The sequence below is a fragment of the Rhinoraja longicauda genome, chromosome 17, assembly GCF_053455715.1.
Source record: "Rhinoraja longicauda isolate Sanriku21f chromosome 17, sRhiLon1.1, whole genome shotgun sequence".
Classification (NCBI taxonomy): Eukaryota; Metazoa; Chordata; class Chondrichthyes; order Rajiformes; family Arhynchobatidae; genus Rhinoraja; species Rhinoraja longicauda.
In genome coordinates this window covers 43,434,784-43,461,125 of record NC_135969.1, presented here as the reverse complement: position 1 = coordinate 43,461,125, position 26,342 = coordinate 43,434,784, and the positions used below count along the sequence as shown (strand labels likewise).

At 46.5% G+C, this 26,342-nt stretch overlaps 1 protein-coding gene across 2 annotated transcripts in view; it reads right to left on the bottom strand.

Moving 5' to 3' along the window:
• Positions 1 to 26,342, bottom strand: part of LOC144601952 (protein FAM107B-like) — a 68,709-nt gene that overhangs the window by 25,693 nt on the left and 16,674 nt on the right. The window contains exon 2 of one of the 2 annotated variants that reach the window (XM_078414581.1): positions 9,641 to 9,704. In XM_078414581.1, coding sequence (XP_078270707.1) covers positions 9,641 to 9,704 — 64 coding nt within the window. Of the gene's footprint in view, positions 1 to 9,399; positions 9,422 to 9,640; positions 9,705 to 26,342 lie in introns of those variants that run through there. The other variant, XM_078414578.1, reaches the window with a different exon arrangement.

Below are 26,342 nucleotides of genomic sequence, written 5' to 3'. Positions count from 1 at the left end.
GAAAAGAAAAACTCATCTTTGGGAAGAAAAATACAATATTATCTTCCTGCAGTGCAGTCTCATGTGTTAATGACTTGGGCTTGCCAACTCCTTCAATAACAAATAAAACAATTACATTAAAAATATGTTTTTTTCTTTTAAAAAGCACAATTGATATTTAACATGTTTTCCAGCAGATTTCTCTCATTGTAGGGACTTGAAAGAACAAAATAACTGTTTCAACTTTAATAAGATTGAAACGAAACTGTAACCTAACATTAAAACCAAATTTAAAACAAGATGTTTAACATTAAAACCAAACTTTAAACTAAATTTAAAACAAAACGTTTAACATTAAAACTAAACTTTATACTAACTTTAAACATTACTTTATACATTACTGTGTAATGTACACAAAACTTTAAATAATATTAAAACTTTAAAGTAAAAGCTAATTTAAAACTAAAATTAAGAGAGTTAATACTCTTCTAATTGTCTAAATTAGGCTTCCTTTGACTTGTATGCGCAGTTAGTTAAGTATTAACTTTAGAGTTAGTTCTATTTATTTTAATTTTTTTAATTTAGTATTAATTAGTTGAGTGTCAGAAGTGTGTGAAGTTATGAGAGGCTTTGACTGGGTAGACAGTCTAAACCAATTTCCTCCAGGGTGTCAAAGATTAGAGGGCGTAGCTTTAAGGTGAGAGGGGCAAGGTTTAAAAGAGATGTGTGGGGTGTTTTTCATTACACAGAGGGTGATGGTTGCCAGGGGTGGTGGTGAGGGCAGATACGATAGTGGTGTTTAAGAGTCTTTTGGATAGGTGCATGGATATGCAGGGAATGGATCACGTGCAGGCAGTGGAGAATAGTGTAACTTGGCATTAAAAACATAGAAAATAGGTGCAGGAGGAGGCCATTCGGCCCTTCGAGCCAGCACCGCCATTCATTGTGATCATGGCTGATCATCCACAATCAGTAACCCGTGCCTGCCTTCTCCCCATATCCCTTGATTCCGCTAGCCCCTAGAGCCCTTTCTAATATAAGAAAATAACTGCAGATGCTGGTACAAATCAAAGGTATTTATTCACAAAATGCTGGAGTAACTCAGCAGGTCAGGCAGCATCTCAGGAGAGAAGGAATGGGTGACATTTCGGGTCGAGACCCTTCTTCAGACTGATGTCAGGGGGGTGGGACAAAGGAAGGATATAGGTGGAGACAGGAAGATAGAGGGAGATCTGGGAAGGAGGAGGGGAAGAGAGGGACAGAGGAACTATCTAAAGTTGGAGAAGTCGATGTTCATACCACTGGGCTGCAAGCTGCCCAGGCGAAATCTAACTATCTAATGTTGTGTTCGGCATGGACATTGTGGGCCGAAGGTCCTGTTCCTGTGCTGTACTGCATTCTACATTCTGTATGTGAGAGATCACTGTGCTTTGAAGTCTGAGGCTGTCCTAGCCCTGGGGAATGTGTTGGGGCTGCACTGTTCCACATTACTGAACATGCAGCCTTGCCCTCTTTCAAAGCCTGGCCTCCAGATTTCAGATTTGGTCTCTTGGAGTGCTGCCAGCCTCTTGGAAGCAATAATCGTTTCCCCCCCTTTCGTCCTTGAGGCTCCGGAGGTGAGTCAGACCGCTGGCTGCTCACAGAGCGATGGAGAGAGGGCGAGACTGTAAAACGTGAAGCGCAAAAACCTTGGTGGATGGGGGGGGCGGGAGAGGCTTCATTCAACTCTTCACCTCCTGCCGGGACACCCACTGTTCAAACAACGGAAATCATTTGACAGGAGCAGGAGGGAGACTGAGCGAAAGCAGACAAAGACTAAGATAAAACCGGGTTATTTTTAAACCAAACCACCGGGAAACTAAAGTGGGGGAGATACACAGCAAAATGTAGAGAGATTTGTGTAACAAATACCCAGCTGCCAGGGCAAGTTTGAGGTGGATTTGGTGGTGTTGTTTTTCACAACTGCTTTGATGAATTATATTCTCAAATACTTTATTTTTTCTGAATTGCAAATTAATTATATGGCTGCAGCAAACACAAGATTAAAACACACGCCTATCCACCTTAAAGCTCAGGTACACCAACAATTAACGTGTTTTACTTTACTTAGAAGCATAGAAAATAGGTGCAGGAGGAGGCCACTTGGCCCTTCGAGCCAGCACCGCCATTCATTGTGATCATAGCTGATCATCCACAATCAGTAACCCGTGCCTGCCTTCTCCCCATATCCCTTGATTCCACTAGCCCCCAGAGCTCTATCTAACTCTCTTTTAAATCCATCCAGTGAATTGGCCTCCACTGCCTTCTGTGGCAGAGAATTCCACAAATTCACAACTCTCTGCGTGAAAATGTTTCTTCTCACCTCAGTTTTAAATGGCCTCCCCTTTATTCTTAGACTGTGTGGCCCCTGGTTCTGGACTCCCCCAACATTGGGAACATTTTCCTGCATCTAGCTTGTCCAGTCGTTCCATAATTTTATACGTCTCTATGAGATCCCCTCTCATCCTTCTAATCTCCAGTGAATACAAGCCCAGTCTTTCCAATCTTTCCTCATATGACAGTCCCGCCATCCCAGGGATTAACCTGGTGAACCTACGCTGCACTGCCTCAATAGCAAGGACGCCCTTCCTCAAATTAATACTTGAGAAGTACAGTGTGGAAATGGACCCTTCGACCCGCTGAGTCCGTGCCGACCAGCGATGCCCGCGCACTATCCTACACACCAGGGACAACTTACAATTTACAGAAGCCTACCAACCTGCGGAGTTAAGAGCATGGGAGGAAACTGGAGCGTCCGGAGAAAACCCATACAGACAAGCAGTCGTGGTCAGGATTGAACCTGGGTCTCTGGCGCTGTAAGGCGGCAGCTCTACCCGCTGTGCCACCGTGCTGCCCTGTGTATTCCTCAGCTGCTGGCAAAGCCATGGTTGGGTTTCGATCTTGCAGCTCTGATCATCTGGAGTTGCACGTTTATTGTGAGGAGGCACAAGCAGCAGGAGAGTGTGAACATCCTCGCATTTTCACGTGTGTAAGTAGGGTCGCCAACTGTCCCGTATTAGCCGGGACATCCCGCATTTTGGGCTAAATTAGTTTGTCCCGTACGGGACCGCCCTCGTCCCGTGTTAGTGGGGTTGCCAACTTCCTCACTCCCAAATAAGGGACAAAGGGTGACGTCACCGCCCCGCGCCCCACGTGACCTCACCCACCCAGCGGCCACGTGCTCCCGCTCCACCAATGGCGGCCGCCCGGGCCGGGAGGCGGGTTGCTAGGCAACCTCCGTTAGGTGGTGGCGGGGCCGGGCGGCCGCCATTGGTGGAGTGGTAGAACGTGGCCGCTGGCTGGGTGAGGTCACGTGGGGCGCGGGGCGGTGACGTCACCTTGTCCCGTATTTGGGAGTGAGGAAGTTGGCAACCCTAGTTCTGTGAGACCCTCTCCCACTGCTCCCACTCCATGATTCCTGATCCTGTCCTGCTCTCCCACCGTTCCAACCCACACTCGCTGTTTGCCCACGATTTCAGCACCTGCAGTTCCTCGAGTCTCCGAAACTAAAGCAGGGCCAGTACAATAGTGATCAGGCCAGCGTCTACCAAAGGTAAACTGGCTAACGACCTCATTAAATGGTCGTAAATTCAATGAGTTTGCATTGGCAAAGCTCACCCTGAGAGGCCACCAGGCATCAAAGAAATATCACACACATTGGTTCAAGAGAAGTAAACTTTGGAGGAACTCAGCGGGTCAGGCAGCATCTGTGGAGGGAATAGACAAGGTGATGTTTCAGGTCAGGACCCTCCTTCAGAGTTCTTTCAGAGAAAACCCACACAGTCACACAGAGATTGACATCAAGTCATAAGTGATAGGAGCAGAATTAGGCCATTTGGCCCATCAAGTCTACTCCGGGCACGGTGGTGCTGCGGTAGAGTTGCTGCCTTACAGCGAATGCAGCGTCGGAGACCCGGGTTCCATCCCGACTACGGGTGCTGTCTGTACGGAGTTTGTACGTTCTCCCCGTGACCTGCGTGGGTTTTCTCCGAGATCTTCAGTTTCCTCCCACACTCCAAAGGCGTGCAGGTTTGTAGGTTAATTGGCTTGGTAAATGTAAAAAATTGTCCCTTGTGGGTGTAGGATAGTGTTAGTGTGCGGGGATCGCTGGTCGGTGCAGATCTGGTGGGCCGAAGGGCCTGTTTCCGCGCTGTATCTCTAAACTAAACTCTAAACTAAACGTCTGCTCCACCATTCAATCATGGTTGATCTAGCTTTCCCTCCTAACCCCATTCTCCTGCCTTCTCCTCCAAGACCACTGAAAACACCAAACTCTCGGGTCTCTGGCGCTGTGAGGCAGCAGTTCTACCACCTGTGCCACCGTGCCAATGTGCCAGGCTTTGTCCTGCCCCCACCTCTTTTCCACCTTTCTCCCCCCTGCCACAATCACTCTGAAGACAGGTTTTGACCCGAAATGTCATAGAAACATAGAAACATAGAAAATAGGTGCAGGAGTAGGCCATTCGGCCCTTCGAGCTGCACCGCCATTCAATATGATCATGGCTGATCATCCAACTCAGTATCCCGTACCTGCCTTCTCTCCATACTCCCTGATCCCTTTAGCCACAAGGGCCACATCTAACTCCCTCTTAAATATAGCCAATGAACTGGCCTCAACTACCTTCTGTGGCAGAGAATTCCACAGATTCACCACTCTCTGTGTGAAAAAAAACGTTCTCATCTCGGTCCTAAAAGACTTCCCCCTTATCCTTAAACTGTGACCCCCTTGTTCTGGACTTCCCCAACATCGGGAACAATCTTCCTGCATCTAGCCTGTCCAACCCCTTAAGAATTTTGTAAGTTTCTATAAGATCCCCCCTCAATCTTCTACATTCCAGCGAGTACAAGCCCAGTCTATCCAGCCATCTGTCCATTCACTCCACAGATGATGCCAGACCCCTTCAGTTACTCCAGCAATTGGTGTCTTTAGAAAGTGCTACCAGAGGACCAGAACTCTACTGTTTGAATGAAGGGCAGAGGGAAATCTTGGACAACCAATCTACGATCAAAAAGATCTGAAAACTAAATTCGTTTTTAGTTGGAGAAAATCGGCTAATTAAAAGGCAAACAGCACTTATTTGCTTAAGGCAAGTCACATGTGAATCTGATTGGGTTCTTTGATGAAGTTCCAGAGATGTTGTGTGTTTTATTCTTACAAAGTAATTGATAAAATGCACCATGGAATAATTGTCTGGAAAATAAAAGCACATGGTCATATAAGGGTCAGTGGTGACTTGGTTAGATAATTGGCTAATGATTAGGAAATAGGGTCATGATCAATGGATGTTCTTCAAGTCAAGTGAAATATGAACTGAGGTTCATTCAGAGTTTGCAGAGATTGCAGGTACTGTAAGACTTGGTAAATATAAATCCCTAGATGGGTTTTAGTTCAGGTACTGCACACTTTTAAGGTCATAAGTTCATAAGTGATAGGAACAGAATTAGGCCATCCAGCCCATCAAGACTAGTACGCCATTCAATCATGGCTGATCTATCTCTCCCTCCCAACCCCATTCTCCTGCCTTCTCCCCGTAAGATCCTAAGATCACGTGATAGGAGTAGAATTAGGCCATTTTGCCCTTTAGGTCTACTCCGCCATTCAATCATGGCTAATCAGTCTCTCCCTCCCAACCCCATTCTCCCCTGACACCCGCACTAATCAAGAATCTATCCATCTCTGCCTTAAATATATCCACTGACTTGGCCTCCCCAGGCAAAGAATTCCACAGATTCACCACCCTCTGTCTAAAAAAATTCCTCCTCATCTCTGTCCCAAAGGAACATCCTTTAATTCTGAGGCTGTGATCTCTGGTCCTAGACTCTCCCACTGGTGGAAACATCCTCTCCACATCCACTCTGTCCAAGCCTTTCACTATTCGGTAAGTTTCACTGAGAGAACCAGGGGGTATTACCTTCTATGCCCGCTATATCGGCTGCAGGAGGCACTACCCTGGGCAACAATATCCCTCCGGGGATGAATAAAGTTTTATCGCATCCCTGGGATGGCAGGACTTTCATATGAAGAAAGACTGGATAGACTAGGCTTATACTCGCTGGAATTTAGAAGACTGAGGGGGGATCTTATTGAAACATATAAAATTCTTAAGGGGTTGGAGAGGCTAGATGCGGGAAGATTGTTCCCGATGTTGGGGAAGTCCAGAACCAGGGGTCACAGCTTAAGGATAAGGGGGAAGTCTTTTAGGACCGAGATGAGAAAACATTTCTTCACACAGAGAGTGGTGAGTCTGTGGAATTCTCTGCCACAGAAGGTAGTTGAGGCCAGTTCATTGGCTATATTTAAGAGGGAGTTAGATGTGGCCCTTGTGGCTAAAGGGATCAGGGGGTATGGAGAGATGGCAGGTACAGGTTACTGAGCTGGATGATCAGCCATGATCATATTGAATGGCGGTGCAGGCTCGAAGGGCCGAATGGCCTACTTCTGCACCTATTTTCTATGTTTCTATATATCATATCGTATCGTATAGTATCTTAATCCACTTTCTCATCCACTCCCTGCACACCAGGGACAATTTACAGAGGCCAATTTCTTGATCAGTGCAGGTGTCAGGGGTTATGGGGAGAAGGCAGGAGAATGGGGTTAGGAGGGAAAGATAGATCAGCCATGACTGAATGGCGGAGTAGACTTGATGGGCCGAAAGGCCTAATTCTGCTCCTATTCCTTATGACCTTAATTGGCTTACAAACCCGCATTTCTTTGGAGTGTGTGAGGAAACCTGAGCACCCAGAGAAAACCCACGAGGTCACAGGGTGAACGTATAAACTCTGTACAGACAGTACCTGTGAAGTCGGGATCGAACCCGGGTCTCTGGCGCTGTGAGGCAGCAACTCTACCGCCGCGCCACCGTGCCGACCTTTGGTATTGTTCTCCAAAATGCTGTGCATGCTAAAGCAAGGCGCACTGAGGGTTCTGGAGGGAGTGGGAGTGGGGTGAAGGAGAGGTCAGGCAAACTTGGACATTATTCCATGGGGTGCAGGGGGATCAGACGCGGAGAGACGACGTTTCGAGTAAGGACGCTTCTTCACTCTGATGTGGCATCCTGTGCCGAAAACAGAATCATTCCATTCTTGCTTGCGTAACAGGTCTGCAAACAGTACTCATAGATAACACGATAAACAAACAAAGTTCAATAGTTTGGAGACACAGCACGGAAGCAGGCCCTTCAGCCCACTGTGTCCGTGCCGACCATCGATCACCTGTTCACTCTAGGTCTATGTGATCCCACTTTCTCATCCGCTCCCTACACACTAGGGGGCAGTTTACAGAGGACCTATTAACCTACAAACCCGCACGTCTTTAGAGGGTAGGAATATACTGGAGCACCGGGAGGAAGCCCTCATGGTCACAGGGAGAACGTACAAACTCCACACAGACAGTACCCGAGGTCGGGCTTGAACCCGGGTGCCTGGCACTGAGAGGCAGCAGCTCTACCCGCTGCGCCACTGTGATGCCCTGAAAATTAAAAGAAAACCAAAATTATTGAAAAAAACCCTAGTGCAATCAATAGACAATAGACAATAGGTGCAGGAGGAGGCCATTCGGCCCTTCGAGCCAGCACCACCATTCAATGTGATCATGGCTGATCATTCTCAATCAGTACCCCGTTCCTGCCTTCTCCCCATACCCCCTGACTCCGCTATCCTTAAGAGCTCTATCTAGCTCTCTCTTGAATGCATTCAGAGAATTGGCCTCCACTGCCTTCTGAGGCAGAATTCCACAGATTTACAACTCTCTGACTGAAAAAGTTTTTCCTCATCTCTGTTCTAAATGGCCTAACCCCTTATTCTTAAACTGCGGCCCCTGGTTCTGGACTCCCCCAACATTGGGAACATGTTTCCTGCCTCTAACGTGTCCAACCCCTTAATAATCTTATATGTTTCAATAAGCCCCTCTCATCCTTCTAAATTCCAGTGTATACAAGCCTAGTCGCTCCAGGCTTTCAACATACGACAGTCCCGCCATTCCAGGAATTAACCTAGTAAACCTACGTTGCACGCCCTCAATAGCAAGAATATCCTTCCTCAACTTTGGAGACTAAAACTGCACACAGTACTCCAGGTGCGGTCTCACTAGGGCCCTGTACAACTGCAGAAGGACCTCTTTGCTCCTATACTCAACTCCTCTTGTTATGAAGGCCAACATTCCATTGGCTTTCTTCACTGCCTGCTGTACCTGCATGATTCCTTTCAGTGACTGATGCACTAGGACACCCAGATCTCATTGTATGTCCCCTTTTCCTAACTTGACACCATTCAGATAATAATCTGCCTTCCTATTCTTTCCACCAAAGTGAATAACCTCACACATATCCACATTAAACTGCATCTGCCATGCATCCGCCCACTCACACAACCTGTCCAAGTCACCTTGCAACCTCATAGCATCTTCCTCACAGTTCACACTACCACCCAGCTTTGTATCATCGGCAAATTTGCTAATGTTTCTTGTAATCCCTTCATCCAAGTCATTAATGTATATTGTAAATAGCTGCGGTCCCAGCACCGAGCCTTGCGGTACCCCACAAGTCACTGCCTGCCATTCTGAAAGGGACCCATTTATCCCCACTCTTTGCTTTCTGTCTGCCAACCAACTTTCTATCCATGTCAGTACCCTACCCCCAATACCATGTGCTCTAAGTTTGCCCACTAATCTCCTATGTGGGACCTTGTCGAAGGCTTTCTGAAAGTCGAGGTACACCACATCCACCAGCTCTCCCCTGACAATTTTCCTAGTTACATCCTCAAAAAATTCCAGAAGATTAGTCAAGCATGATTTCCCCTTCGTAAATCCATGCTGACTCGGAACGATCCTGTTACTGCGATCCAAATGCTCTGCAATTTCGTCTTTTATAATTGACTCCAGCATCTTCCCCACCACTGATGTCAGACTAACTGGTCTATAATTTCCTGTTTTCTCTCTCTCTCCTTTCTTAAAAATAGCATAGATTCTCAGTGGGTTAACATTAGCTACATTAACATTAGCTAATCAAGCCAGTTCATAGCTTATTGATCTGAAGAAGGGTCTTGGCCCGAAACATCACCCATTCCTTCTCTCCAGAGATGCTGCCTGTCCCGCTGAGTTACTCCGGCATTTTGTGTCTATCTTTGGTGTAAACCAGCATCTGCAGTTCCTTCCTGCATAGTTTATAGTTTGTAGTTGAGTTGGTGTTTAGTTTAGATATACAGCGTGGAAACAGGGCCTTTCGGCCCACCCCACACATCCTATACACACTATCCTATACACACTAGGGACAATTTTTACATTTACCAAACCAATTAACCTACAAACCTGTACGTCTTTGGACTGTGGGAGGAAACCGAAGATCTCGTAGAAAACCTACGCAGGTCACGGGGTGAACTTACAAACTCCGTACAGACGGCGCCCGTAGTCGGGATGGAACCCGGGTCTCCGGCGCTGCATTCGCTGTAATGCAGCAACTCTACCGCTGCGCCACCGTGCCGCCCTGTGTGTGTAGTGTTCAAGAGCCTGATGGTTGTTGGGAAGAAGATACGATTTCCAATGCAAATCCAAAAATCAATTTGAGAGTTACATGTAGAACTTCTAGTCTTAACTTTGAGATAAGAACTTAGAAGGAGGTCTTACCCGAGCCATTCAGTAAATGCTGTCTATTTTCATTGTTTGACTTGGTTTGCAGAGAGTATTCCTTCTGCAAAACAAAAAAGTGAAAACATATTGATGGGATCTCTTTTTTTTTTAACCTCTTATCTCAATGACAGCTATAATGTATCTTTAACCCCTTTTTATAACCTCTTATCTCCATGACAGGAAATAATGTATCTTTCCACAAGAAGGTTTTTGCATCTGAACTGAAGAAGGGTCTCGATCCCTGTTGATCTCTCGTTTTCACACCTCATCCTTCCTTATCTCTGTGTCTCCTGACTCTCAGTCTGAAGAAGGGCCTTGACCCAGAACGCCACCTATTCCTTCTCTCCAGCGATGCTGCCTGTCCCGCAGAGTTACTCCAACATATCGTGTCTATACACTGGAATTTAGAAGGATGAGAGGGGATCTTATCGAAACATATAAGATTATTAAGGGGTTGGACACGTTAGAGGCAGGGAACATGTTCCCAATGTTGGAGGAGTCCAGAACCAGGAGCCACAGTTTAAGAATAAGGGGTAGGCCATTTAGAATGGAGATGAGGAAAAACCTTTTCAGTCAGAGTTGTAAATCTGTGGAATTCACAAGGAAGTGACATCAGGATTACCAAAGAAAATCTCCTTGTTTTGTCATCATAAGATCAGAAGGTCATATGTGGCAGGAGCATCATTAGGCCATTCGGCCCATCAAGTCTACTCCACCATTCAATCATGGTTGATCTATCTCTCCCTCCTAACCCCATTCTCCTGCCTTCTCCCCATAACCCCTGACACCCGCACTAATCAAGAAATGATTCAAATCAAGAATCATCGACATGGGTTAAGACTAAAACTCACACAGTAAATAAAGAAGTGAAAAAAAGAAAAGTGTAATAAAAACAAACTAAGATCATTAGTCATTAGACCATAAGCCCATAAGACAGAGGAATAGAATTAGGCCATTTGGCCCATCGAGTCTACCCAATCATTCAATCATGGTTGATCTCTTTTTCCCCCTCAACCCCATTCTCCTGCCTTCTCCCCATAACCTTTGATGTCGTTACTAATTAATAATCTCTCAACTCTCAACCTCTACTTTAAAAATCCCCAATGACTTACTCTCCACTGCTGAATTCCACAGATTCACCACCCTCTGGTTAAAGAAACACCTCTGCTTCTCTATTCTGAAGGTGCGTCCTTTTATTCTGAGGCTACGGCCTCTGGTCCTAGACTCTCCCACTAATGGAAGCGATCCTCTTTAACTGTTTTGTTTGCTGTTCTATATAAATGATGAAGATTCATCAATATAAATGATGAGAAAGCAGTCTGAAGAAGGGTCTCGACCCGAAACGTCACCCATTCCTTCTCTCCCGAGATGCTGCCTGACCCGCTGAGTTACTCCAGCATTTTGTGATACCTTCGATTTGTACCAGCATCTGCGGTTATTTTTCTATATAAATGATGAAATCTTTGAGGTTCTTTTGTGAATAACAGCAGCAACTAATCGAGGTGGTGGTGGAGGCAGGTACGATAGTGGTATTGAAGAGGCCTCTAGATATGCAGGATATGCAGGGAATGGGTCACATGCAGGCAGCGGAGATCAGTTTATCTTGGCACCTTGTTCGGCATGGACCTTGTGGGCAGAACAGCCTGTTCCTGATGCCGTACTGTTCTGTACTCTATGTACACATCTCCACCCAGCCTACAGTGGACTGCCGGTTCCAATGAGTCACCACTGTCTTCCTAGTCAGAGAAAATTACAATACAATGGTCACTCACAATGAGTATCATTGCTTCAATAGGATGGAACAACCATCTTCAACCAATGATAGACACAAAATGCTGGAGTAACTCAGCGGGGCAGGTGGCAGCATCTCTCGAGAGAGAGAAGGAATGGGTGACGTTTCGGGTCGAGACCCTTCTTCAGACTGAGAGTCAGGGGACAGGGAGGCACAGAGATGTGGAAGGATGAGGTGTGAAAACAATGGGGTTTCCCATATCTCTGTGTCTCCCTCTCCCCTGACTCTCAGTCTGAAGAAGGGTCTCCACCCGAAATTTGCAGATGATACAAAGCTAGGTGGCAGTGTGAACTGTGAGGAAGATGCTATGAGGTTGTAGGGTGACTTGGACAGGTTGTGTGAGTGGGCGGATGCATGGCGGATGCAGTTTAATGTGGATAAGTGTGAGGTTATCCACTTTGGTGGTAAGAATAGGAAGGCAGAGTATTATCTGAATGGTGTCAAGTTAGGAAAAGGGGACGTACAACGAGATCTGGGTGTCCTAGTGCATCAGTCACTGAAAGGAAGTATGCAGGTGCAGCAGGCAGTGAAGAAAGCCAATGGAATGTTGGCCTTCATAACAAGAGGAGTTGAGTATAGGAGCAAAGAGGTCCTTCTGCAGTTGTACAGGGCCCTAGTGAGACCGCACCTGGAGTACTGTGTGCAGTTTTGGTCTCCAAATTTGAGGAAGGATATTCTTGCTTTTGAGGGCGTGCAGCGTAGGTTTACTAGGTTAATTCCCGGAATGGCGGGACTGTCATATGTTGAAAGACTGGAGCGACTAGGCTTGTATACACTGGAATTTAGAAGGATGAGAGGGGATCTCATCGAAACGTATAAGATTATTAAGGGGTTGGACACGTTAGAGGCAAGAAACAGTTTCCCAATGTTGGGGGAGTCCAGAAACAGGGGCCACAGTTTAAGAATAAGGGGTAGGCCATTTAGAACTGAGATGAGGAAAAACTTTTTCAGTCAGAGAGTTAATCTGTGGAATTCTCTGCCTCAGAAGGCAGTGGAGGCCAATTCTATGAATGCATTCAAGAGAGAGCTAGATAGAGCTCTTAAGGGTAGCGGAGTCAGGGGGTATGGGGAGAAGGCAGGAACGGGGTACTGATTGAGAATGATCAACCATGATCACATTAAATGGCGGTGCTGGCTCGAAGGGCCGAATGGCCTCCTCCTGCACCTATTGTCTATTGTCACCCGTTCCTTCTCTCCAGAGTTAATTTGTGTCCATCTACACCTTTTACACCTGATGTAAATGTTGAGTATTTCACATCCTCTGAGCTTCTATCTACAATTCACAGAATCACATTCTTGTTCTTTTCCTTTAGACTAGAGATACAGCTTAGAAACAGGCCCTTCAGCCCACCGAGTCCATGCTGTCCAGCGATCACCCCGTACACTGGCACGATCCTACACACACTAGCACAATTTCTCCAGTGCCATAGTGAGGCCCACCGGAAATTGGAGGAACAGCACCTCATATTTCGCCTGGGCAGCTGGCAGCCCAGCGGTATGAACATTGACTTCTCCAACTTTAGATAGTTCCTCTGTCCCTCTCTTCCCCTCCCCCTTCCCAGTTCTCCCTCTATCTTCCTGTCTCCACCTATATCCTTCCTTTGTCCCGCCCCCCTGACATCAGTCTGAAGAAGGGTCTCGACCCGAAACGTCACCCATTCCATCTCTCCTGAGATGCTGCCTGACCTGCTGAGTTACTCCAGCATTTTGTGAATAAGCACAGTTTACAATATTTACTGAAGTCAATGAACCTGCAAACCTGTATGTCTTTGGACTGTGGGTGGGAACCCAAGTATTCACAGGGAGAACGTACAAATCGTACATTCCTTTTAACTCTGACCAAATAGAAATCATCTTACACGCCCAGACGTTTCCTAACATTAGTGGTGCACGTTTGCACAGTTCAGAGATCTAACCGAGCGAGCCCTTTCTGTTGATGGTGCTACCTTGACAGAACAGTAACTTTGCTTGAGAGACCCAGTCAAGTGTCTCCCTTTACACTCATTTACTGTAGATCCAAATTCAGCTCCAATTCCACCTTCAGCCCAGCGAGTCCATGCTGCCTATCGATCACCCGTTCACACTAGTTCCATGTTATCCCCACTTTCTCACACACTGGGGGGGGCAAGTTGCAGAGGCCAATTTACCTACAAACCCGCACGTCTTTGAGATATGGGAGGAAACCGGAGCACCCGGAGGAAACCCACGTGGTCACAGGGAGAACGTATGGGTTTCCTCCGGGTGCTCAAGTTTCCTCTCACATCCCAAAGACTTGTGGGTTTGTAAGTTAATTGGCTTCTGTAAATTGCCCCCTCAGTGTGCAGGGAGTGGATGAGAAAGTGGGATAGCATAGAACGAGTGTGAACGGGTGGCCGATGGTCGGCGCGGACTCGGTGGGCCGAAGGGCCTGTTTCTGTGCTCTATCTTTGAACTTCAGCGCAATGCAAGATAATTGAATGTTATTTGTAATTCCAGAATGGCAGATTTGCTGAATAAAATGATCAGATTACGTTGCCCCAGGTTTATCTTTCCAGTGTCTGAATGCCTGTCACAAATAAGTTTTTTGCTGTTAAAGTTAATCTGAAGAATACTTATCTATTACGGGCATGGTACAAACAATAAGGCAGCCAGTGTGAATGCAGAGTTAAGAAAGAAGTTGCTTTAGCTTTGCGGAATTACTACGTAATTCAGAGTGACTGTACAAAGCAAAGGGACAAAAGAGTTTTTGTGTCTTACCATTTTTCAATGTGAGGGTATTGTGTCAACTCCATGGTTGCTGGGCGACGCGGTCTCGGAATCGGTTTCTTTTCAGACGGCATGACCCTGTCTCCCTCTCCTGCACAAAGTCATTGGCACCGCGCTTGGTATTCAACCAACAGATACCGGGATGAGTAATTCAGTTAGATAAATGGGCCGCTTTACCCTGGAAATATGCCCCGATAAACATCTCAGGGAGACTGGCAAATGAAAAATATTCTTCAAGACCTGACCCTTCCATATCAGGGGGGTCACGGTGGCGCAGCGGTAGAGTTGCTGCCTTACAGCGAATGCCGCGCCGGAGACCCGGGTTCGATCCCGACTATGGGTGCTGTCTGTACGGAGTTTGTATGTTCTCCCCCGTGACCTGCGTGGGTTTTCTTTGAGATCTTCGGTTTCCTCCCACGCTCCAAAGACGTGCAGCTTTGTTGGATAATTGGCTTGGTGTATGTATACACTGCCCCCAGTGGGTGTAGTAGGATAGTGTTAACGTGCGGGGATCGCTGGTCGGCACGGACTCAGTGGGCCGAAGGGCCTGTTTCTGCGCTGTATCTCTAAACTAAACGAAACTAAGATCATTGTGCTGATTGTGGTTTCTTCTCCACTGCAAGAGAGCGCTAGGAATCTGAAGCAAACATAGAAACGGCCCCCACCACATTCCCCAGTGGAGTTTCTGGAGACAGCTTAAGACGTCAAAACACAGTGATGTCTCACATGTAGAATCTAGAGCACAGAACAGCACAGCACGGGAACAGGCCCTTCGGCCCACAATGTCCGTGCCGAACATTCTGCCAAATTAAACTAATCTCCTCTGCCAGCACGTGGTCCACATCCCTCCATTCCCTGTACATCTATGCACCTATCTAAAAGCCTCTTGTCCGCCACTATCTTATCTGCCCCCACCACTACCCCTGGCAGCGCGTTCCAGGCCCCCACCACCCTCTGTGTAAAAAAAACTTGCCCCCCTCATCTCTTTCAAACTTTGCCCCTCTCACCTTAAAACTATGCCCTACGACATTTCCACCTTGCGGATAAAAGTCTGGACTGTCCACACTATCCATGCCTCTCATCATTTTATATACTTCAGTCAGATGTGAAATTAATTCAGTAAGAAGGCTGTTACCTTATTTAGCTATACTAACTTTTTCCAAGTGCTTTAACAAGATCATGAGAAGAATAGATTGAGTATTCTAAAAGGCGTTCGGCACATTGGCCTTCATCAGTCAGAGTATTGAGCATAGAAGTTGGGAGGTCATGTTGCAGTTGTCTAAGACATTGGTGAGGCCTCATGTAGAGTATTGTGTTCGGTTCTGAGCACTGTGATTGAGAATGATCAGCCATGATCACATTGAATGGCGGTGCTGGCTCGAGGGGCCGAATGGCCTACTCCTGCACCTATTATCTATTGTCTATTGTCTGTGTTATAGGAAAGATGTTGTCAAGCTGGAAAGGGTATAGAGACGATTTATGAGGATGTTGCCAGGGCTAGAGGTGTCTGAGCTATAGTGAGAAAATCGAACAGGAATCTGAGGGGTAACGTTTTCACACAAAGGGTGGTGGGTGTGTGGAACAAGCTGCCGGAGGAGGTAGTCGAGGCAGGGACTGTCCCAATGTTTAAGAAACATTTAGACTGGTACATGGATAGGACAGGTTTAGAGGGACATGGGCCGAATGTAGGCAGGTGGGACTGGTGTAGATGGGACATGTTTGTCGATGTGAACAAGTTGGGCCGAAGGGCCTGTTTCCACATTGTAAGACTCTATGACTCTATAATGACCACAGAAACCAGCAGAGCTACTATGGAATTTCTGTCATGTTGACGTTCTCATCCAAATAACATCATGTAAGAAGTTTAAAGGCTGCCATGGCTCTGAGCTGATCTCAGCTAATATAGGAAACACAAAGGGATATTTAATTCCACAGGGTTCATATTCTGGCTACAAAATACATTTACTTATTATAGAATAAAAACTGATCAATTATTAACACAGGTGAAATGAATGAGTGCATAGAAATAGCCCTGTGTTCTGACCCAATGCACACAGACAAAATTAAACTCATTCATATTAGCAGCAAGGCAAGGTTAACAATGAACAACCAATTGCAAGTTACAATCATGGAAAGTCCAATGGTAACGGCTCATTATTTTATGTACGTGACTTTCTAAAAGTAAATTAAGACCCATTGAATCTCTTAGAAATAAGCACATTCATTACCCCTGCATGGCCTCTTCCCCAAGGTGTATGTGACTTCCAAGTAGGATTGCCAACTATCTCACTCCCAAATACGGGACAAGGTGACGTCACTGCCCCGCGCCCCATGTGACCTCACCCAGCCAGCGGCCACGTGCTCCTACTCCACCAATGGCGGCTGGCCTGGCCGGGAGGCGGGTTGCTACGCATCCTCCGTTAGTGCATAGAAATAGCTCTGTGTTCTGACCCATTGCACACAGACAAAATTAAACTCATTCAGTGGCGCCCGGGCCTCTGGACCTAGATTGTCCGGAGCTAAAATGTCGGAAACCTAGAGTGTCGGGACCTAAACTGTGGGGCCTACAGTGTCGGGGCCTACAGTGTCGGGGCCTACAGTGTCGGGGCCTACAGCGTCGGGGCCTACAGTGTCGGGATCTACAGTGTCGGGGCCTACAGCATCGGGGCCTACAGTGTCGGGATCTACAGTGTCGGGGCCTGCAGTGTCGGGGCCTAAGGGGCCTACAGTGTCGGGGCCCACAGCGTCCGGGACTAATACGGGACAAGGGCAGTCCCATATGGGACAAGCAAATTTAGCCCAAAATACAGGATGTCCCGGCAAATACGGGACAGTTGGCAACCCTACTTCCAAAGGCTGCCATTTGTTGATAGTTTGATTCAGTTTGTGGCTGTAAATGTGTTAGTTCAGTCCATTTCGCCTGCTCCACTGCAAAATCTCATAAGGTCATAAGAAATAGGAGTAGAATTAGGCCATTTGGCCCATCAGGTTTATTCCGCCATTCAATCAGGGCTGATCTATCTCTCCCCCTAACCCCATTCTCCTGCCTTCTCCCCATAACCTCTGACACTTGTATAAATCACCTCAAGGTACAGTATGTCTACTTTGAAGAAGTGTAGGAAAGAACTGCAGATGCTGGTTTAAACCGAAGGTAGACACAAAATGCTGGAGTAACTCAGCAGGTCAGGCAGCATCTCTGGGAGAAGGAATGGGTGAGGTTTCTTCAGACTGAAGAAGGGTCTCGACCTGAAACAAGGAACTATGGATGCTGGCTAATACACAAAAGGACTCAAAATGCACTCTTTCATAGGTGACGTTTCAGTCAAGATTCTTCTTCGGATCCGAAACGTCACCCATCCACGTTCCCCAGAGTTGCTGCCTGACGTGTTGAGTTACTCCAGCACTTTGAGCCCTTCTGTATGTTTAGTTTAGTTTAGTTTAGTTTAGAGATACAGCACAGAAACAGGCCCTTCGGCCCACCAAGTCCACACCGACCAGCGATCCCCGAACATTACCACTATCTTACACACACACACACGGGATAATTTACTCTTATACCAAGCCAATTAACCTGCAAACCTGCACGTCTTTGGAGTGTCGGAGGAAACTGAAGATCTTGGAGAAAATTCACACGGGGTCACGGGGAGAACGTACAAACTCCGTACGGACGGCGCCCGTAGTTGGGATCGAACCCTGGTCTCCGGCGCTGCAAGAGCTGTGATGCAGCAACTTCGAGCCAGCACCGCCATTCAATGTGATCATGGCTGATCATTCTCAATCAGTACCCCGTTCCTGCCTTCTCCCCATACCCCCTGACTCCGCTATCCTTAAGAGCTCTATCTAGCTCTCTCTTGAATGCATTCAGAGAATTGGCCTCCACTGCCTTCTGAGGCAGAGAATTCCACAGATTCACAACTCTCTGACTGAAAAAGTTTTTCCTCATCTCAGTTCTAAATGGCCTACCCCTTATTCTTAACTGTGGCCCCTGTTTCTGGACTCCCCCAACATTGGGAACATGTTTCCTGCCTCTAACGTGTCCAACCCCTTAATAATCTTATACGTTTCTTATAAGTAATCTTATAGGCCCCCGTTTCCCCTGGCATCACCCAGTCCATGTTTGATCCACTTTGGGAGATAGTCGGCTTGGTTAGGGGAACTCTGGTCTATCCAATAACATTGGCACAATGTGGCTCAGCGGTAGAGTTGCTGCCTGGCAGCGCCAGAGACCCGGGTTCCATCCTGACTACGGGCGCTGTCTGTACAGAGTTTGTACGTTCTCCCCGTGACCTGCGTGGGTTTTCTCCGGGTGCTCCGGTTTCCTCCCACAGTCCAAAGACGTGCAGGTCTGTAGATTAATCAGCTGCGGTAAAGATTGTAAATTGTCCCTAGTGTGTGTAGGATAGTGCTAGTGTACGAAGTAGCCTCTGGTCGGCACGGACTCGGTGGGCCGAAGGGCCTGTTTCCGTGCTGTATCTCTAAATGAAACTAAAATTTAAAGAGCGGATATTTGTTGAAAATAATGCAAATGAATTAAGCTATGTTTTCTAATTGTCTGTAGACAGATAAATATGCCCCTGATACGGCAGTGAATAATGTGACATTAACAACTGGCAAAATGCCTATGTTTGGTTCAGAATTCCTTCAATCAGCCCTTGAGCTTGTGAACATGACATTCTTAACACGCCAGTACATTCAAACCAGCTTCCACTTGCTTCATCTCATTAACCTATTGGACTATCAACTTTCCTCATCATCGTTGTGTCAGGGACATAAAGGACTTGATGCATTTTGAACACCCTGTCCCATCAGTCCAAGTATTGGGAAATATCCGATTACCAGCCTATTCTCATGTTACTGTCTCACACCGGAAATTAATTCTGCCTGAGTGGACAAAAAACGTGTCGTTGGAGGAGAGGGGGACGAAGGAGCCTTGGGCAAAGTCTTCAGCCTTTACAGGACACCAAGATACAGAAACAAAGGAATAACTAAATCACTCTATGACTCTATAATCTAAGAGATTGAAGGATTGGGAATGAATGTGTCAGGTGGTCGATGAGTTACCAATAAAACAGGTTGGTTTCTTGGATGGTCTAGACATTCTTTAGTGCTATAGAGTCCTAGAGTCACACAGCATGGAAACAGGCTCTTCGGCCCAACTTGCCCACACTGGCCAACATGCCCCATCTGAAGAAGGGTCTCGACCCGAAACGTCACCCATTCCTTCTCTCCCGAGATGCTGCCTGACCTGCTGAGTTACTCCAGCATTTTGTGAATAAATGCCCCATCTACGTTAGTCCCACCTGCCAGCACTTGGCCCATATCCCTCTAAACCTGACCCATCCATGTACCTGTCTAAATGTTTCCATATGTGTTGTGATAGTCCCTGCTTCAACTACTTCCTCCAGCAGCTCGTTCCATACGCCCAACACCCTTTGTGTGAAATGGTTGTCCCTAAGGTTCCTATTAGATCTTCCCCACCTCACCTTAAACCTGTGTCCTCTAGTTCTCGATACCCCGATTCTAGGTAAAAGACTCTGTACATTCACCATATCTATTCCCCTCATGATCTTGTGCACCTCGATAAGATCACCCTCGTCTCCTATTTTAAGGAGTGAAATCCCAGCCTGCCCATATCTCTCAGACCCTCGAGTCCTGTCCACATCCTTGTAAATCCTCTCTGCTTCCTCTGGGGATGACACTCGTCCAGGTAAATGCCAAGTGTTTATTCCAGACCTTATCTTGCCCCTCGTAGATCGTGGTTGTGTCGGTATTGGCCTTTTATTGTGGTACAGTGACAAGGCTTTGTTTGCATGTTACCCAGTCTAATTAAATAATACTATACACGCTGACAAGCAAGTCACACACAAATACAACAGGTAATTAAGGGCAGTCACGGTGCTACAACGAATGCAGCGCCGGAGACCCGGGTTCAATCCCGACTACGGGCGCTGTCTGTACGGAGTTTGTACGTTCTCCCCGTGACCTGCGTGGGTTTTCTCCGATATCTTCGGTTTCCTCCCACATTCCAAAGACGTGCAGGTTTGTAGGTTGATTGGCTTGGTATAAATGTAAAAATTGTCCCTAGTAGGTGTAGGATAGTGTTAACGTGCGGGGATCGCTGGTCGGCGCGGACCGGGTGGGCCGAAGGGCCTGTTTCCGCGCTGTATCTCTAAACTAAAAGTAGAGCGAAGAGAAAGATACCGGAATGCAGAATGGAGTTTCGGAGCACTGCAGTGTAACAGTTCCAGAGAAAAAGTCCAAAGTCGGCAATGAGGTAGGTTGGAAGATCAGGACTGTACCTTAGTTTGTGGAGGTCAGACGACCCTGGGGAAGGAGCTGTTCCTGAGTCTGGTAAATGAGTTATTTATTGCAGGAATGCCCTGCATCTGATGGGTTTGTGTAACTGTAGTATTAATCTTGCTGCTTCACTGAGCTTCTCATTGATTCATTGAAAGATACATCGTGGAAACAGGCCCTTCAGCCCACTGGAGTACTGTGTGCAGTTTTGGTCTCCAAATTTGAGGAAGGATATTCTTGCTATTGAGGGCGTGCAGCGTAGGTTCACTCGGTTAATTCACGGAATGGTGGGACTGTCATATGTTGAAAGACTGGAGCGACTAGGCTTGTATACACTGGAATTTAGAAGGATGAGAGGGGATCTTATCGAAACGTATAAGATTATTAAGGGGTTGGACACGTTAGAGGCAGGAAACATGTTCCCGATGTTGGGGGAGTCCAGAACAAGGGGCCACAGTTTAAGAATAAGGGGTAGTCCATTTAGAATGGAGATGAGGAAAAACATTTTCAGTCAGAGAGTTGTGAATCTGTGGAATTCTCTGCCTCAGAAGGCAGTGGAGGCCAATTCTCTGAATGCATTCAAGAGAGAGCTAGATAAAGCTATTAAGGATAGCAGAGTCAGGGGGTATGGGGAGAAGGCAGGAACGGGGTACTGGTTATAGACAATAGACAATAGACAATAGGTGCAGGAGGCGCCATTCGGCCCTTCGAGCCAGCACCGCCATTCAATGTGATCATGGCTGATCATTCTCAATCAGTACCCCGTTCCTGCCTTTGCCCCATACCCCCTGACTCCGCTATCCTTAATAGCTCTATCTAGCTCTCTGATCAGCCATGATCACATTGAAAGGTTGAGGGGGGACTTGATAGAGGTTTTTTAAATTTTAAGAGGGACGGACAGAGTTGACGTGGGTAGGCTTTTCCCTTTGAGAGTGGGGAAGATTCCAACAAGGGGACATAACTTCAGATTTAAGGGACAAAAGTTTAGGGGTAACATGAGGGGTAACTTCTTTACTCAGAGGGTGGTGGCTGTGTGGAATGAGCTTCCGGTGGAAGTGGTGAAGGCAGGCTCGATTTTATTATTTAAGAGTAAATTGGATAGGTATATGGATAGGAAGGGATTGGAGGGTTATGGTCTGAGACCAGGTAGATGAGACTAGGTCAGAGAAAGTGGTCGGCGTGGACTGGTAGGGCCGGACAGGCCTGTTTCCGTGCTGTAATTGTTATATGGTTATATGGTTATATGGTGGTGCTGGCTTGAAGGGCCGAATGGCCTACTCCTACACCTATTATCTATTGTCTATTGAACATCAATCACACTAGTTCTGTGCTATCCCACTTTCTGGTCCACTCCCAATTAACCTACAAGCCTGCGCGTCTTTGGGCTATGGGAGGTCAAGTCAAGTCAAGTCAAGTCAATTTATTTGTATAGCACATTTAAAAACAACCCACGTTGTCCAAAGTGCTGCACATCTGACTAGGAAAAAAAAGAAACATACAGTGGCAGGCAGCCAAACACAACGGCGGGTGGAGCAAACCCGCAAGGTCACAGGGAAGAACCTGCAAACTCCACACAGACAGTTACCAAGGTCAGGATGGGACCCGGGTCTCTGAGGCAGCAGCTCTACCCGTTGTACAGCAGCGTTAAAGCTTTGGATGCATTAGCTTAATTTTCTTGTTTATAATCTTCTTTAAACTTTGTAATGGGATTAGTGTGTGCAATATTATTATCTACAGATGACGAGTCAAAATTCAGAGTTTCAATTTGCAGTCTGGAATCTGCTTTCTTTATCCACAGAGGTGGGGATCGAACCGGGGATCGATCTGGCATTGTGAGGCTGTGGCTCTACCCACTGTGCCACTGTGCTGCCCCTGATTCTGGTCAACGTTGATGCTATAGGTTATATCAAGCAACTGAACCATCCTACCACAACCAGAGAGCAGTGCTGAACTACTATCTACCTCATTGGTGACCCTCGGACTATCCTTGATTGGACTATGCTGGCTTTGCCTTGCAATAAACGTTATTCCCTTATCATGGATCTGTACACTGTGAATTGGCCGATTGTGATCATGTGTTGCCTTTCCACTGACCGGACAGCACGCAACAAAAGCTTTTCACTGTACCTCGGTACACGTGACGATAAACTAAACTGAAACTGAGGGAAAGGTGTTTGGACTCTCCCGCGTTGAAGATGGGCGATTGGCTGCCAGCTCTGCGGTGTTAATGTTGCTTGCTTCTTTTCTTTTAGTTTACTTTTCGAGATAGAGCGCGGAAACAGGCCCTCCCGGCCCGTGGAGTCCACGCCGACCAGCGATCGTACACCTAGCACTATTATACATTAATGACTTGGATGAAGGGATTAAAAGTACCATTAGCAAATTTGCAGATGATACAAAGCTGGGTGGTAGTGTGAACTGTGAGGAAGATGCTATGAGGTTGCAGGGTGACTTGGACAGGTTGTGTGAGTGGGCGGATGCATGGCAGATGCAGTTTAATGTGGATAAGTGTGAGGTTATCCACTTTGGTGGTAAGAATAAGGCCGCAGATTATTATCTGAATGGTGTCAAGTTAGGAATAGGGGATGTGCAACGAGATCTGGGTGTCCTAGTGCATCAGTCGCTGAAAGGAAGCATGCAGGTACAGCAGGCAGTGAAGAAAGCCAATGGAATGTTGGCCTTCATAACAAGAGGAGTTGAGTATAGGAGCAAAGAGGTCCTTCTGCAGTTGTACAGGGCCCTAGTGAGACCGCACCTGGAGTACTGTGTGCAGTTTTGGTCTCCAAATTTGAGGAAGGATATTCTTGCTATTGAGGGCATGCAGCGTAGGTTTACTAGGTTAATTCCCGGAAAGGCAGGACGATCATATGTTGAAAGACTGGAGCGACTAGGCTTGTATACACTGGGATTTAGAAGGATGAGAGGAGATCTTATCGAAACGTATAAGATTATTAAGGGGTTGGACACGTTAGAGGCAGGAAACATGTTCCCAATGTTGGGGGAGTCCAGAACAAGGGGCCACAGTTTAAGAATAAGGGGTAGGCCATTTAGAACTGAGATGAGGAAAAACTTTTTCAGTCAGAGAGTTGTGAATCTGTGGAATTCTCTGCCTCAGAAGGCAGTGGAGGCCAAGTCTCTGAATGCATTCAAGAGAGAGCTGGATAGAGCTCTTAAGGATAGCGGAGTCAGGGGGTATGGGGAGAAGGCAGGAACGGGGTACTGATTGAGAATGATCAGCCATGATCACGTTGAATGGCGGTGCTGGCTCGAAGGGCCGAATGGCCTCCTCCTGCACCTATTGTCTATTGTCTATCCTACACACCAAGGACAATTTACAATTCTCACTGAAGCCAATTAACCTTGCAGGAAAAATGTTCCCAATGTTGGGGGAGTCCAGAACCAGGGGCCACAGTCTAAGAATAAAGGGGAGGCCATTTAAAACTGAGGTGAGAAAAATCTTTTTCACCCAGAGAGTTGTGAACTCTGAAAAGGCAGTGGAGGCCAATTCACTGGATGAATTTAAAAGAGAGTTAGATAGAGCTCTAGGGGCTAGCGGAATCAAGGGATATGGGGAGAAGGCAGGCACGGGTTACTGATTGTGGATGATCAGGCATGATTACAATGAATGGCGGTGCTGGCTCGAAGGGCCAAATGGCCTCCTCCTGCACCTATTTTCTATGTTTCTAACCTACAAACCTATTCGTCTTTGCCAAAGAAATTCCTCCTCATCTCCATTGTAAAAGTACCACCTTTAATTCTGAGGCTGTGCCCTCTGGTCCTAGACTCTCCCACCAGTGGAAACCCTCTCCACATCCACTCTATCCGTACTGTTTGATGTTCCATGTAAATGATGAAATCTTTGAGGATTTTTGTGAATAACTACAGCAATGAACAGGTTCCACTGAATCACTGTTCAATCCAGAGTCGGTTCCAGTGTTTAGCTTTGTATACAATTCCCCCTGCTGGTAAATTGGGAGATTGAGCTTGACTCTGATCTTTTTGAACTCCAGCATAGAAACTAATAAGAATAGCATTAGGTAGACACAAAATGCTGGAGTAACTCAGCGGGACAGGCGGCATCTCTGGAGAGAAGGAATGGGAAACGTTTCGGGTCGAGACCCTTCTTCGGAAATGTACACAATAAGCAAAACAAATAATTTCACTGTGGCATGTCACATGTGATACTAAAGAATCGTTCATTCAAGTTTCGTGAAGCACAAGGAACTGCAGGAATCTTGAGCAAAACACAAAGTGCTGGAGTAACCCAGCGGGTCGGGCAGCATCTGTGGAGGGAATGGGCAGGCAATAGACAATAGACAATAGGTGCAGGAGGAGGCCAATCGGCCCTTCGAGCCAGCACCGCCATTCAATGTGATCATGGCTGATCATTCTCAATCAGTACCCCGTTCCTGCCTTCTCCCCATACCCCCTGACTCCACTATCCTTAAGAGTTCTACCTAGCTCTCTCTTGAATGCATTCAGAGAATTGGCCTCCACTGCCTTCTGAGGCAGAGAATTCCACAGATTCACAACTCTCTGACTGAAAAAGTTTTTTCTCATCTCCGTTCTAAATGGCCTACCCCTTATTCTTATGTTTCCGGTCGGGATCTTTCTCCAGATTCACAAGGACACTGATCAAATTAAAACTCGATGTCAGCAGAGACACAATCAGTTAATGACAGTGTTATTATTCCATTCATTTTCACTGATACTTAAAATTTAATTCAAGACAATCAAGCAGCCAGTCTGCCTGCTTATGGCAACGTCTTTTGAATCTGATTCAATAATTATCGATGAACAGTCGACTTAGAGTCATAGAGTCAAACAGCAGAGAAACAGGCCCTTCGGCCCAACTTGTCCATGGCTGACTAAGATGCTCCAACATATAAAATTATAAAAGGACTGGACAAGCTAGATGCAGGAAAAATGTTCCCAATGTTGGGGGGAGTCCAGAATCAGGGGCCACACAGTCTAAGAATAAAGGGGAGGCCATTAAAAACTGAGGTGAGAAGAATTTTTTTCACCCAGAGAGTTGTGAATCTGTGGAATTCTCTGCCACAGAGGGCAGTGGAGGCCAATTCACTGGATGGATTTAAAAGAGAGTTAGATAGAGCTCTAGGGGCTAGTGGAATCAAGGGATATGGGGAGAAGGCTGGCTCGAAGGGCCGAATGGCCTACTCCTGCACCTATTTATGTATCTATTCAGATGCTGCCTGACATGCTGAGTTACTCCAGCATTTTGTGAATAAATACTTGTGATTTGTACCAGCATCTGCAGTTATTTTCCTGCACTATTTATGCATCTATGTATCTATGCCTCCTTCTAAACCTTTCCTATCCACAAGCCTGTCCAAATGGATTTTAAATGTTCTTATATTACATGCCTCAACTACCTCCTCTGGCAGCCAAATTGTAATTAAACATTTTAGTTTTTTCTTAAATAAAAAGGCAGGATATGGATGTGAACTACTTACATCATCTGAAACGCAATTCAATAACCTCCTCATATGCCGATGTTATTGTATGATTTGATCATTCTATTTCTGTTCAGTTTTTGTGGTCTGTTTCTCATTTACTTCTAAATTGCTCATCGATAGTTAATAAGATGACTTCATATTCTATCAACTTTGCCTGGAGATGTTAACCAGATGCATTGTGGAGCCACAGAGTCAAAGACACAGTCATTCCGCATGGACAGGCCCTTCAGCCCAACTGGTCAGTCCTTGCCGACCAAGATGCCCCATTGAAGCAAGTCCCATTGCCCAGGACTTGTCCATAACGCTCCAAACCCTTCCTATCCATGTACCCGTTCAAATGTCTTTTAAATATTGTCATGACACCTACCTCAACTATCTCCCCTTGCAA